General features: G+C 35.7%; 1 protein-coding gene across 5 annotated transcripts; it reads right to left on the bottom strand.

Moving 5' to 3' along the window:
* Positions 1 to 2550: 2550 nt before the first annotated feature.
* On the bottom strand, positions 2551 to 13536 carry LOC113804314 (uncharacterized). 5 transcript variants are annotated; one of them, XM_027355179.2, is made up of 8 exons: positions 13419 to 13536; positions 11808 to 12633; positions 11514 to 11646; positions 10887 to 11033; positions 10532 to 10688; positions 7354 to 7519; positions 6400 to 6570; positions 2551 to 6143 (listed from the first exon to the last, which is right to left on the bottom strand). In XM_027355179.2, exons 2-8 carry the CDS (start codon positions 12604 to 12606, stop codon positions 3397 to 3399), a joined length of 4320 nt encoding a protein of 1439 aa, XP_027210980.2. In that variant the 5' UTR covers positions 12607 to 12633; positions 13419 to 13536; the 3' UTR covers positions 2551 to 3396. The 5 variants fall into 5 exon arrangements, with proteins under 5 accessions (XP_027210980.2, XP_027210978.2, XP_027210977.2 ...); XM_027355177.2 differs by having other exon boundaries at positions 13406 to 13536; XM_027355176.2 differs by having other exon boundaries at positions 13401 to 13536.
* Between the last annotated feature and the right edge of the window lie 1464 nt (positions 13537 to 15000).

Genomic DNA, 15000 nt, shown 5'->3' on the forward strand with positions numbered 1-15000 from the left:
AGTCCCCCAGCGAGGGATTCGGAACCCCTCGAGGTTGGGGACTGCGAGGCCGTAGGAGATGCGACGCCCGTATAAGAGGGGATGAGTGAGCCCTTCCAGTATCTAGAAGGAATTATGGTGGTGATGGAACAACTTAACTGCGAAGGGGATATTCAGCTCCTTGTGGCTGCCATGGTGCAAAACCCTCCTGAGGATGCAACTGTGGACACACCGGTGGCTCCTCCTCCTCCTCCTCCACAGCCAGCTACTGTCCAGGCGCAGAAGGCGAGTTTCTTGGCCAAGAGGTTCAAGAAGGGGCTTGCAGTGCGGGTGAGGATCAAACGTGACTCCTCCCCCGATGACGACGATGTCCTCGTGAGTCGCAAGAAGGCTTTTCGCCGCAACCTGTACCGTCCTCGACCCGGCATGGCAAATCCCTCGACAGGAGAAGGTTACTTGAAGCTAGCGACTCGAGTCCCGCCTCTTCTTCCTCCTTTACCTCCCTCTCCACCTCCTCCTCCACCTCAGCCCGTCGAGCTCGTGTCCCGTGAATGCCAGACGAGGCCCCTGGCCATACCCAGGGTTCCAGTGGCCAGTCGCACGTTCCCCGCTCCCTGGAGGAGGAGGATCTACATGCCCGTCTCTTTGCACAACAGTGACGCCGACGACGCCCTTCCTTACGTCGACGACTCAGACGTCTTGTCATCTGAGAGGATCCCTGAAGGCATGGTCGTTGTGGAAGACGTCTCTCGTAGTCAGAGCCGTACAGTGGCTACCAACACGGTCTCCATAGGGCGGAGGTTGAGCAAGACTCGAAGACCAAGGCGCAGGTACCTCTCGCGCGTTGAGGAATGGCTTCGATCTGTCACCAAGCCACCCCAAGCCGGTCTTGAAGATATGTCAGAGCTCGCAAAATAAAATATATTTCTACATGTCGCTTTTTTTTTTAGATCTGAACATGAATTATTTGAATTATCTACTAACCAAATTATGCAGCAATAATCCCGATATACAGTTCGACGAAGTAGATACATAGAGAAAAGGAGATTGCTAAATTCATTTCACGACGACATTCAGTTATAGTAACTTATAGTACACACTAATATAATACTAATAGTGATAATAATAATAATAACAATTATGATAATAAAGATAATAACATGAATAATTATTATTATAGTGATGATGAATATTGATGATTATCATGATGCACTGATAGTGAAGATAAGGATGGTGATGACAATAATAATAATGATGATGATGATGATAATAGCAATAATGATGAAAATAATAGTAATAATAATAACAACACAAATGCCACATAAAACGGGATCAGTAACAAATGAACAGTACTTAATTCATAACTTCATCAATCAGACTAGTTCAGACCTTAGCAACTATCTGCCTGTCAGATTTTCACCACAGAAGTGATAATAATAATGATAATGAAAGTAATAATACTAATAATATGCAAAATTATTAATAAGTTAGGCCTGTCAATAAATATTTAAATTTCGAGTTAAATATAGTGGCTATTAGAATTCAATGTATGTTAAATAATCTAGCTTAATATAACTCCCAGTATATACTGAGATGTTACACTGGGATTTTAATTAATTTGTTGTATACATTACACATAAGGATTCAGTATTATAATGTAAGACACTGTGTAAGCGTATGCCCTATAATTTCTTATAGTATCACTGAAAATATGGCTTTGTAAAAAAATGAATTTAGTTATATTCATAAAGCAACTCCAGAATGTTCTAGCATGAATTTACTTCTCTATATTCCATTATACATGATTCATAACTATCATTATGCAGTTGTTGCAATGAATAGGATCATTCCTTTCTTTTAGAATATAAATATGGACCATTTCAAAATTAAACACACATTCCTTTTTTCTTTTGTGAAAAAAATATTATACAGTATACACACAGACGCACACATATATGTATATATATATATATACACACACACACATACACACACACATTATATATATATATATATATATATATATATATATATATATATATATATATATATATTATATATATATATATATATATATATATATATATATATATATATATATATATAAATATATGTATATGCATAAATACTGACCATTTAAAAATCACACACACACACACACACACACACACACACACACACACACACACACACACACACACACACACACACACACACACACACACACACACACACACTCACACACTCACACACTCACACACTCACTCACTCACTCACTCACTCACTCTCTCTCTCTTTTTCATGGGGTGTTTTAGTAGCAGAAACAATGTCTAGATTTCAAGAGTTAAAATGTAATTGATAATATCATGCCTTTGCAATTAGAAGAGTACTTAATATTTTTTTCTGATTTATTTTGCTTCACATTTTCATTGTATTAATTTTTCTTTGTATAATAACCCATGACAACCTGAATATTTCAAGACAACTGTCAACAATGTTTCTAACAGTTCTCGTTATTATATTTGAGACACAAGTCCATACTGAAATAATATTAGGCAGAGATACTAATACTTTGTTTTTGTAGACTGTTTAATATAAAAAAGTATAATATCCATACAAAATTTACATTCATGAAATTAACATTTGTGAAGAAAATGTATGCAATATATCACAAGCCTGCATTAATAACAGTATTTCTTGTACAATATCCTGGGATAATTAATCAAAACGAAAAAAAGAACAGAAAATTATTTCTAAAAAGACAAAAAAATATACATAGTTACACACTAATGATCAGTAACTAAGCATGGGAAAAATCTCTATAGTCCTTTTATAGCACCAATCTGTCTTTTGTCTGAATATTTATGAAGACACCAATTATACCCACACAATATCCCTTTATAAAAATGATACACCAATTTCTTCCTGGAGAGAAAGGTGTAAATATTATGTTTAATCTTACTGGTTTCTTTGTTATCACAAGTAGCTTAAAAAATGCTATACTTTAATCACTAAAATGAATGAAGGAAGACAGGGAGCCAGATACAAAAAAATAATTGGTACAAACTCAAGCCACATTATTTATTTTCATAAAAAAGAGCAATGATATATTACACATATTGTATGCGTTCTTTACATGCTATTCATAACTTCATACTGAAAGAAATATTAAGAGTAAAATATATAATTAACAAATGAAAAGTAAAATTATATCCTTTCAAAAACAAATGCAGAGTAGCCTTTTTCTTAGATATTACAACAAGATTTCTGAACATATGACATAAGTATTTGATAAAATATTTCCCAAACTTAAAAAAAAGGTAATATATTTTTTCTTCCATAACTAAAAAAGTAATATTTTTCTTTAAAAAAGAGAGACATGGAAAATAACAACAGGAAAGAAGAGAAAATCTAAATCTACTTCCCCTTATGTTTCTGAACAAGTGAATGTTTCAGAATGAAAGGGACTCGAGGCTTGTCTTTTAAATGAACAGGAGTGCCAGTAGCAATTCCTCCTGTCTCTTTAAATTTTGAAAGAGCTTTGTATTTTGGTGAATACAAAAATGTACACACAGGGCTGCTCCTGGCTCCTTGTCTCAACTTCTGAGAATTATACGTGCTCTGCTTGGGCATTTCACTTGAACTGTGTTTACTGGTCTCTCCTGGCAGTTCTTTTGCTCTGGTTACTTCCTTGGTAGAGGTAAAAGGAATGACTCTAGAGATCTGACTGGGTGTCTGAAGTTGATTTGGAGAATGGATGCTTCCTCCCATCTTTTTCTCATCCCCAACATCCAGATCTTCTACAAGGTTCTTTGTTAATCTTTCACTATAAGGAGTGGTCTGCAATGCTATATTTGAAATCTTTGGAACGTTTGATACCTTCGATGGTGTACCATTTAGTAGCATCTGCTGTGACTCATTTACCAATGGAACACATCTCATGTTGAGATTCTCCTGCACTTCTGCATAGTGACCACTGGTTGATGGCCTCGGTATATGACTTACAGGACTGCTACAGGATTGTGCGGATCCATGAGGAAGAACCACATATTGTGATGTGAAGGAATTGCTAGGTACTCCTTGTGCAAGTAAAGTTACACAATCTGATGTTGTTTGGGGAGGTATAAAGGCATTACTGGTGGCTACTTCCTGGACTGGATGAAGCGGAGGCATCTCATACAAAACGGGAGAAGCAGAATCAGATATGATGGTAAATTGTTGAGGTAAAGGTACTAGATTCGAATCAGGGTGTTGCATAACAGTTTGAAGGGGCATGGTTAGTGGAGGTACTTGTACTTGGTATCTACTGGTCTGTCCTTGTTCTCTAGTGTTTAAAGTCTGCACAATGGGCAGGGCAGGTCCTTCAGCTGAGTGGTTAAGCCAAGGGTCACTTGAATGTATCACCCTTGGTAATATTTTCCTTGACTCTAAAGAGTTTGTACTTGTTGAATTTTCTCTTTGGCTCTTTGGTGAGGTATATATATGATCAGAACTTAAAGGAGAATTGTTGTTGGCGCCTTCGCTTTTAGAAAGAATATATGAATCGTTTTGCACATCAGAATTTTCATCACTGTTCCAGGCATCATCACCCACAAATGAATCCATTGTACTGTATACTATATTTCCTGCTTTATATTTTGCCCTGCTATTTCCCTTACTATCATAATATTTCATATCTTGTTTAATGGGTGAAGTTTCAGTAGGGACTTGCTGGTATGAAACTTCTCTTTTCCTTATTGGTAGCCCTTCCAAAAATAATGGATCAAGGTTTAGAGGGCTTAACTCAGGGAGCTGAGGTTCTGACTCCATCACTGAATCTGTTCTCTGAACCCCTTCTGTTTGGTCTATATCTAGTTCATCTCTTGGCAGACAGATATTTGTTACCTGACCTCCATTTATTTGGGTAAAATTTTGCAAGTCAGGAGTGTGAGATGTGGTACAAAATGGCACAGGGTCAAGAGGGAATTTGGTGTCAGGTCTTAACATTGACTTTCTGGCTTCATTTTGTTCTTTTGCAGAGCCTGGCACTGGAAGAAGACGTGTCACACCACCCACTCTTACTTGCATCAATAACACTCCTTTTTGCTTGACAGTGTTCCCTTGGGCTTTATTTTCCCCCTTCTTATTTAGGGGATATTTTGAAGTCATACCTAACATGAGCTTTGGTGTCTGTTCTAAGGCACTTGTACAAGATGAAGGGCTTGTATTTTCAACCTTTCTGACAGGTGGTTCTATGACAGTCATCTCCGCGTAAATGTCTGTCACATCATCATCTGTTATCTCTCTCCCTGGTAACATCAACCCAAGAAATTTCTTTTTCAGTTCAAAAAGTTTCTTGGCATCTTCAGAAATGGCTTTCCAACTAGATTTCAAGATCTTAAACTTCTTTGATTGGTGATGGATGACATCACTGGATATTTTTACATTTAAAATAATTAATTCATTACGGTCATCCATAATGTCATGCCTCTGTTCATCCTGTTCTTTTTCTCTCTTTAGAGGCATTGTGATTGATGTATCAGGAGTTACAATCTGATTGTTAGAATCTGACTGCTCAACTACTTGTGCTGGGAATGAATTTTGAGGTAAAGGGTTCTTCCTAGGTCTTCCTGGCGGCCTTCCAGTCCTGCCTATTCTTTTATGATGTTTGTTTGTCTCACCACTGATGTTCTTGTGCTCCGGAATGGATATATTTTTGCCACAGAAACTTTCTCCCTCATTCATCTTAAGGGGGTCATCTGCATCCTCTTTATCTGCTTTTGTGTGTTTGTACTTCTTTCTCCTAGATTTACGTACGGCCTTTATGGTTCCCATTGATCTCACAGGAGTATTAGTGACCTCTGCTGATGGTGGTTTCATATAATCTCTAATCTTTTCATCTGTAAGCATTTGTCCTATATTCCTACGGGATGTTCTTGATGCTTTTTTGTTGTTCTTGCTAGTAGATGTCGGTGACTTATCCATTTCACTTTCACTGTCAGTGACCCCTTCCTCTCTTAGGTTCATGGTATGCGTACTACACCCTTTAAGGTAATGCATTTTACCCCCCCGCATTATTAGGCTACACTTACACTTTTTCTTGGCAAGGAGTCCCCGTCTCTTTACATAATCATCTGTTGTGGATGAGCTGACAGCTTTATTTCGTACTTCAGATCGTCGTTTTCCTGCAAGTAACATACAGCATTATTTGGTTTTTATGTGGGGCTACAGGCTCTGAAAACTAGCTGTTTTCTTTATTCTAACCTTGAAAACACATTTAATTTGCTATAATTTCTTATAATAACTTCAAAACCTTTTTAACCCAAATGCTTCATACACTTCCCTGCATCTCCATTATAATACTTAGCAAACCATAACCTCATCATCATCATAATGATTATGATAATAGTAATAATAATAATAATAATAACACAAACTCACCTATATCTGACAACCAGCTTGTCTGTTGAGCTTCATTTGTACTTTCTACAGGGTTCTTTATGCCCACAGCAACTAAGAGATCCTCATTTAACTTCAAGACAGCATTCTTCACCTCTGATGTGATTGATTTATCCACCATTGATACAGCTTTTCCTGATGATGTCTTTGTATCTGATGAAGGTCAAAGATTTATTAACATCCTGCTATAAAAAAATATAGTTTATATATATTAACCACAATCTAGGGCACATTCTGAAGTTGAGAATAAATACAGTATTGTTAGTTTATTGTGTAAAGATTTCTGCTATATTTATTATCTTTAGAATAATGAGCAATCTGAAATTCTAATAAAGGAAATGAAATTAAACCACTGGATCCAAGTGCCTTGCTGTTCATATGTGGCCTAAAATCTGGACAGTAGGCTTACTTGAGTGGCCACTCTCTCAGGTGCGTGGCTTTTAGGGCCACTCGTTGCCTCCTATTTGCAATGTTTTCTTTTTTGGAATGAGCATTTTTGGCTTTCATATTATTTTCCAAGGTGTATATTTGTCATCTGATATGAAGATGGTATCTGACTCCAATTTATCTCTCCAGGTAATTTACAACCCTGTACAATAATAACAATAAGTAACATTTTGTTATTTGTGTCTAATCTTCCTCCAAGAGCTTTGTGCACTTATAGTCAGTTAATCTTGTTACCCTGGCCTTCAGCTGAATATTTCACGAGGGCATATTCCCGTCACTATCCCCTCAGCCATATGCTTCCTTGATGGCACATTCCCATTACCTGGCATTCAACTAAATTTTCTCAAGATATAAAGACCATGCAGATCCAATGGGTTTAGATATTAAAAAAAAAAGAGGAAGAAAGGTAAAAACACAAATGAAAAAGGAGATGAATAACAAAAGGAAGTAAATAAAAGAAGTAAAATTCTGAATGTTATTCATGCTTACCTAAGAGAGCAGTCTTGATATTATCATAATGTTGCATCAAAGCTTCATCTGTTTCAAGAACATCCATGGGCATGTTTAGGCTGACTGCAGACGTTGTGGCAATGCGCTGCAACTCGTACTTTATGCCCACTTCCTCACGTTCAGCAGAGTGGAAGTCCAAACACATCTGAAAAAAGTGCAGGAGTAAAGAGTTGTGTAAAACTTACAGTAATAATTTCTTCCTCTTTTTGGAAGCACTCAGCTAAAGTCTTCTCTTGTCTTTTGTTAGCACATTTTAAACAAGAATCAGAGAAAAGAGTACTTGTATCTACATTTTTCTGCCCCTTATAACAAGGGGAAACATAACCCCTATGATCTGGGTGACATAAACATCATATAAAAAAAAATGTCTTAACAAATTATCTTGAAAAAAATTTGGCTGTCAGAACCTTGCCATCAATCATAAGCTGATAAACAAATGTTCTTTTCTTTCTCTACACCAGAGTAATTCCATGAGGACAGTTAATATATGCATCAAATAATGTTAGGGGGACTGTCCCTAAGTGGGGGGAGGGCAGAATTGGGGGTAGGGGTGTGAAATTGATAATTCTAAAAAGAAAAAAAGAATAAAAAAAAAAAAAAAACAAAGAAAGAAAGAAAAAAAAAAAAAAACGATGTCTTAAGGATTTTCTTGATTTTTGGATATTTGTTGTACTTTCATATTCCGCATCTTTTGATACCAATTTTTTTTTTCTTTCTTTTTCACATGTGTCTGCATGGTTGATTCCTTGTCCAGAGGATTATGAATTATGTTATGAAAAAAAAAATTGTGAATGAACATCAATGAATTCCTAAGACATTTATGATTCAACATTTTGGAAATTTGAATTAGTTTCCTCAGGGAAAAAAATGGAAAAAAGTCTTTTTTTCGATTTTCAAAAATCTGTATAGAAAAAGCAAGCGAAATTTAAACATTTTTAATCATAGATGTCTGCGCATTTTCACAAGGTTTCCAAAGATATATCCAAAAATTTAATCAGGTAAAAACTCTGGGAATCAAGGAATCAACCGTAGCTTGAAAAAAAAAAAAAAAAAAAAAAAAAAAAAAATTGAAAAACAAACAAAAAAGAAGTTGGATATTTGAAGATCATTAAAAAAAAATTTCATTATGGATCTTCACCATTTCATTACTATAGAAACTACTATTATTCCTCAAATGCACTTTGCTAAGTAAAGATATGATCATTAGTCTCTAAGTCACAGAAACAAACAAACAAATGACTCCCGTGAAAAGAGGCAAATCCAGACCTAAGACAACATGACCGTTACATAAAATTGGTTGTTCCATGTTTTATACCTCTTTTATTAATGTTTACTGTGTATACATTTGTTTACATGTACATACGCATGTAAATTATTGTAAAGGTATATGTTCGTGCACATATATATGTGTATATACGCATATACCAATTAGATCTATAATTATTTATTTTATTCATTTGTTTTCTTTATTCTACTCTACTATTCTTCCTCATCACCTAACCACGTGATTCCGCTTTGAAACAAGTGATAAATGTTTAGTCACTAGCGGAGTACTTGTTATGGAGGGACAATGAATTGCTTCATGTTCATTAGAAATAACCGTTCAGAAAATACTGATATATCCAAAATATTTTAAAATACAAATCACTTATATTCGTTTATCGTGGAAGATTCATCCTGTGATGCAACAATAGGTATCAGATATTTGTAGGCCTATCTTAGTTGTTTAAACAAATAAATTATATAAAACACTGTCTTTACCTTTTTTTTTTATAAAATGTATTTATAATGACATAATGATGTTAAATCGATTATCTAGTTTCAAATGAAAGCTCATACGTAAAATTCTTGCATTAAAAAAAGTCTAAAGCCTTGGCAACATTTGGAACCCTGTTGGCTTGGGACCTGTGAGAGGGCTGTTGACGCAGGCAAGCGTTCAGCCTGTATAAATATCTACTCATTGCGAGTTTATTTTTAGAGATACAAACTTGTAACTGCTCATGTATTATCATCGAACCCTAAACATACTTGTATGATGATTTGTCAAAATCGAATCGTATCTACTTTATTTTATGGGAATGAAATTTGAAAAGTCGCATAATGATTTTTTATTTTTCCTCATTTTTCATATCATAAATCTTCCACTTTGGGAAGAAACTGTTATGATAAAACACTTATCTTCCTGTGATCCAGTTCAATAGGTAATGTCATAATATAATGCATCTTATTAGCTCCTGTAAAGCAAGAGTGTGGAAGGGTGAAAATCTCTGACACAGCGGCATTGGGACTTGGGGTTCTGGCCTCACACGCTGCCTAAATTTTGCATTGCGGGAGTTTATATTTACGTGGGTAATTCTACTCTCATATATGAATATGAAACGGACCATAACTCATTTTCGACCACTTTGACCTAAAAATCCGCCACCCCCCCACCGCCATGGACGATCCCCTTAAATATTTCCTGCTTCTGATTTGCAAAACTTTTCTTTTCCCTATTGTAATCATCTCTGTAAATCACATCTTCCTCAATATATACTGCTGTTTGAAATGCTCCAGGGGATTGAGCAAAGTCCCTCATCTTAAATTTATGTATCTAGTTTTTCTTTGTTACTCATCTCTATACACCATTAATTTAGTTTATCAAAATTACTTGATCGTTAGAAAGAATTTAATAGAAACTGTAAAGAATCAGTTTGTAATTTTTTTTCTTACTTAATAGATAGCAAATTGATAGAACTTATATGTAATTCTCTATGATTACTCTTTCAATGAATAATTTTTTTTTTCCATCACATGCAATGGACAAGAATCACAGCTCTGTATGAAAAACAATTGCTTGTATCTACAGTGTTCTTCTAGTTAAAACAGGACATGTATATACATCAAAGACAACAGAGAATAATTTTATAAGAGGAAAAAAGTTAACAATTGCAACAAATGAATTGCTAGATACTATACATGAAGCACAATTATCACATATCAATAGTTTTTTTGTGTTATTAGTTATTCAATTAATTTGTCTCTTTTCCTTACTACCTATGCAATATAATTATGCAATAGCACTGTGATGTATAACTTGACAATACAAACTTTTATTTTGTCATTACTCATTCTACCCATTAACATTATCTACTCATTTCTTTATCTTTTATCTTACTTCTTGTGTAGTTGCAGTGTGATAAAAAGCACCATCTGTCTCCAAAGTGCGGAATAAAACGGCAGGATCGGGATTTTCTGCCTTGTAGCGGAAGGGCTCGACCAACTCCTTCAAGTAGTAGTACTCATTCTTCACAATACGAATCTTGAAGAAATGCCTGAAATCGTAATGCTGCGAATAAGACTCACACATTCAATATTTTCTAATGCTTTTACTTTATGAAACATAAGGTTTTCATAATAAGTTATTTATGTAAACACATATGCCAGTAAAATAAAAAGTCAACAGCACATAAACATAAAGTCTTATATCATAAAACTTCCATACACGGTACAAGTGAATTAATAACTTTTACCTTATAGGATGCTTATAGTAAAGGCCATACAAGGTATACAAAGCCCCCACTCTCATCTTTGTGGTCTGGGAAGGGGCCAGGAACCGTTTAGTGATATCTGCAACTTCTTCTGAGAACTCTAATAATTCCTTGAAACTTTGACGGCCCCTAAGTATAAAAGACAATGGTTAACATACAAATGCTTAGTATGCACACACACACACACACACGCACACACACACACACACACACAAATCTATCTCCACTTATTATTACTATTAACTTACACACACACCCACAAACACACACACACACACACACACACACACACACACACACACACACACACACACACACACACACACACACATATATGTAGGTCATACATCCAAATCTATCAGATACACTTATCATTAGGTTTCATTGTGGCACCTGTTCAGAAGTAATGGGATAAGTGAGGACAAAGAAAAAAGAGAAACATATATATACATGTTTTCTTCTGTTTCTTCTGTGAACTACTTTAGACCTTCTCTCTCTTTCTTTTTTACAAGAAAGTTAATTAAACAAAACTCTTGAGCATCACCAAAATGTTCCTACTTTTTATATGAAAATAAAAGGAAATAATAAGAAAACACTCATTACACATACCTATATATGAGAGAAAACTTCATTTCTCTCCAGCATGAAGAAAATGCAGAAAATCTCCAGCTTTTCTCATTCTCAAACTGCCGCAGAAGCTCCAGGAGGTCCTCCAAATAGCCTGAAGCAATGTACCAACTCCCTGCAAAGGCCCAATAAATTCCAAGAAAAGTGAAGCATACTTTTGAGTAAATACATGATAAAAACAACATTAATGAAAATAATAATAATAATAATAATAACGATAATACAAAATAAACATATGTAACAACTACTGGTAAATAGAGAGGAAATGAAACTCACCTGTTTTTGAGTATGGCTGACCATAGCTAGAAATTTTACTTGAAAACTTTGTTGCACTTTTCTTGCCATCATTTGTGACTCTAGACTCCTCATCTTCTTCATCAGTATCATTTGATGTCTCTGAATCTTCTTCGTCACTTACTCCAATCTTTCTCTTTTTGGTCCTCTTTTTCCTGGACACTTTTGCAGGTGGAGAGCTCATGTGTTCGTTGAAGATATCCGGCATGTCCAAGGTGGTCTGCGAGCTGGAGTTCTGTAATGTTGCCACTTTGGCTTTCTTAGGTTTCTTCATTACCAGTTTGTGAATACTGCCTTCTTTGCCCTGAGGTGTCAAGTTGTTTGTCTTACTACCTGACATCCTTTTCCTTTTCTTTGTGCTATCACTTTCCTCATCTTCAGAGGGTTTGTACTCTTGAGAACTCGAGTCGCCACTGAGGTCCAGGGCATCACTCTCGTCTAAGTAATAACTAAAGTTCTCCTGGTACTTTCTCTTTCTTTGGCTGCGTGTTCTTTTCTCTTCTTCCTCCCCAAAATGTCTATCCTGACTGTGTCTCTTTCCCTCCCTAGGCTTAATGCTTTCCATAGCAGGTGACTGCATGGAGGAAGCCTCTGACCCTTGCAGAAGTTGGTCTCTAAGTAGCCTTGTACTTTTTTGTTTGCCGTTATTTTCATTGTTGTTTTGTTCCGTCTTAGAGTCCATGGTCTCCGAGCCTTTGTCAGTTCCTGAATCCTGGTTACCTTTACTTTCTTCTATATTCTGTACAATGTCTCTCGGCATATTGTGCAGTTGTGTGTCCATTCTGATGTGAACTTAACTCACTGTAATCTGAAATGATTACAGTATTCCATTAGCTTCTAAATAACTCATAAAAGCAAAAAATACATATACATGAGAGTAGAAGGGAAATATACAAGCAATTAATATAGGTGAATAAGATATAAACATGTTCAAAATGGCCAATAACCAATTTCTACTCGGACAAAGGGTCACATGAGCAATGAGAAAAAAATGGTGATATGCAGAAAAAACATGATGTGATGAAACAAACAGAACAATTTTCTAATGCTCTAGGCCAATGCTACATATCTTAAAAATAGATAGCATATTACTGTTTCCCTTTTCAGCATTTTATTCTTCCTACATAACCAGAGCTAGCGAACTATGAGCTTTTATGCATGTACAGTTTGTGTAGTATGCAAACCAGTTGCAGTTACCGATGAGACGACATAAATTTCTAACTTAAAAGATATTCATTATGTAGTTTCTGATTTCCCTTCATGTGACAGGACCACAGGTATATGAGCACATGAATGTGAAAAGACAACTGGGTAGTTTACCAAAAACGTTTCAGGACTTGGAAACCACAGTTTTTCAAAACTGAAATGATACAAAATCCTACTATAATTTAGCAAGAAGACCAAAGATAACGAATGTTAATTGCGGCACAAGATAATACGAAAAAGAACGCTGTAAAATATTGTTTTAATAAGAAATCGACTTACTAATATACAAAAATGTTTGACACTCATGGGTGACGTAGAAAAAAAGTGAATTTCCTATATCAGCTATTTCTATCTACTAGCATTACTCACTATACCGTCAATCACGACCTTAGATCTTGTCATTGTTAAGATCGTAGTGTAATCAGTAAATTGTCTGCGTTCAGGGGGAAATGTTTACATCTGGCAACTTTTCGGGTAAACAAATAAACGGTCGCTTACTCTAAAATAAGTGAGAGGGCGCTGGGTTATAGCATGTTAGCGAACCCACCTGTTATGATTTTCTTTTTCGTTCAGGGTGTTATATCTCATAACGAATTTACATTCATCACTTTGAATGTAACACTACACAGATAAAGTTGAAGAAATTTAAAAGCTGTGATGACGCCAGAATTCTCATACTGCAAACCAATAACTGTTATCTACTTTTCTGCTGAAGTAGTGACTGTAAGTGTATTAGTTTCAACATTAAATGAATAAAAAAAGAACTAATTTCCTTAGAGATTTCTTAGTTTCAATCGTTTGGATTCCTAAAACTGCCTTCAGCCTCACATTGTTATCTTTTCTCAGAGTATTCCAGAGGCCAGAGTTATCAGTTTTGCAGTTTGTATTTTGAATAACTACACTATTTGCTTGTAGCGAAATGTCACATAAAAAATGTCGATCCATTAATTCAATGTGCTGTTTGTTTTTCTACTGAAATGTGCATCAAAGCACTAACCAAAATATTTCCAAACCCATAGATTTGCAGAAGAATTAAGAAAACAAGAATTTTATCCAACAATCGCACAAGGAGAAACTGAAACGCGAGATGGATTCTCAGGTAATTCTTCATAAAATCACTGCCTTTTCCTGCTGGTTAAGACATGTAACTATCACTGAATACAATGGCGTAAATAGGTCGATGGAAAGAGAGAGGGTCAGGGCACAAGATATTCTATATACTATGAATACATACAGTAAATAGCATATAAGTATATTATGTATATATATATATATATATATATATATATATATATATATATATATATATATATATATATTATATATATATATATATATATATATATATATATATATATATATATATATATATATATATATATATACTTCACACACATATTCGCACGAGTATATGCATATATATACGAATATATACTGCACAGTTGCGGACACAGGACTGACATACCATTGGATCCCACACACACACAGGTGGCGGGTCATTTCTGGTTAACAGGTTTCTGCGTGGGAGGGCAGGAGCAGGTGGGTATGGGAGGGGCTGTGGTGGGACGTGCCAGGCGGTAGAGAGATGGGGAGGGCAGAGGAGGGTGGGCTGAGGACTGGGGTAGAGAGCAAGTGGCGGAATTTGAGCATTATCAGCCTAATTGCATGTTCAGTGTGTGTGGCGGATCTTAACCTTCCACCCTCCTACATGGTATGACTGCGTGCAGTCACACACACAGACGAGGAGAGATCTTGGCGGATTGACTGCTACACCTTCACCATCAGATATGCCAATACCAATATGTATATACCATAGAATACACTCTCTCACCAGTTTACTTTAAATGATTGGAGTCTACACTGTTGCACAGCCAGGCCAACAAGTGTAACTTGGGATGGTGGTGAAACACACACTCACCGAAGCGAAAGGGTGATATGAAGCAAAACTACAAGCTGTGTAGCTAAAAGA

The sequence above is a fragment of the Penaeus vannamei genome, chromosome 10 (genome assembly GCF_042767895.1).
Source record: "Penaeus vannamei isolate JL-2024 chromosome 10, ASM4276789v1, whole genome shotgun sequence".
Classification (NCBI taxonomy): Eukaryota; Metazoa; Arthropoda; class Malacostraca; order Decapoda; family Penaeidae; genus Penaeus; species Penaeus vannamei.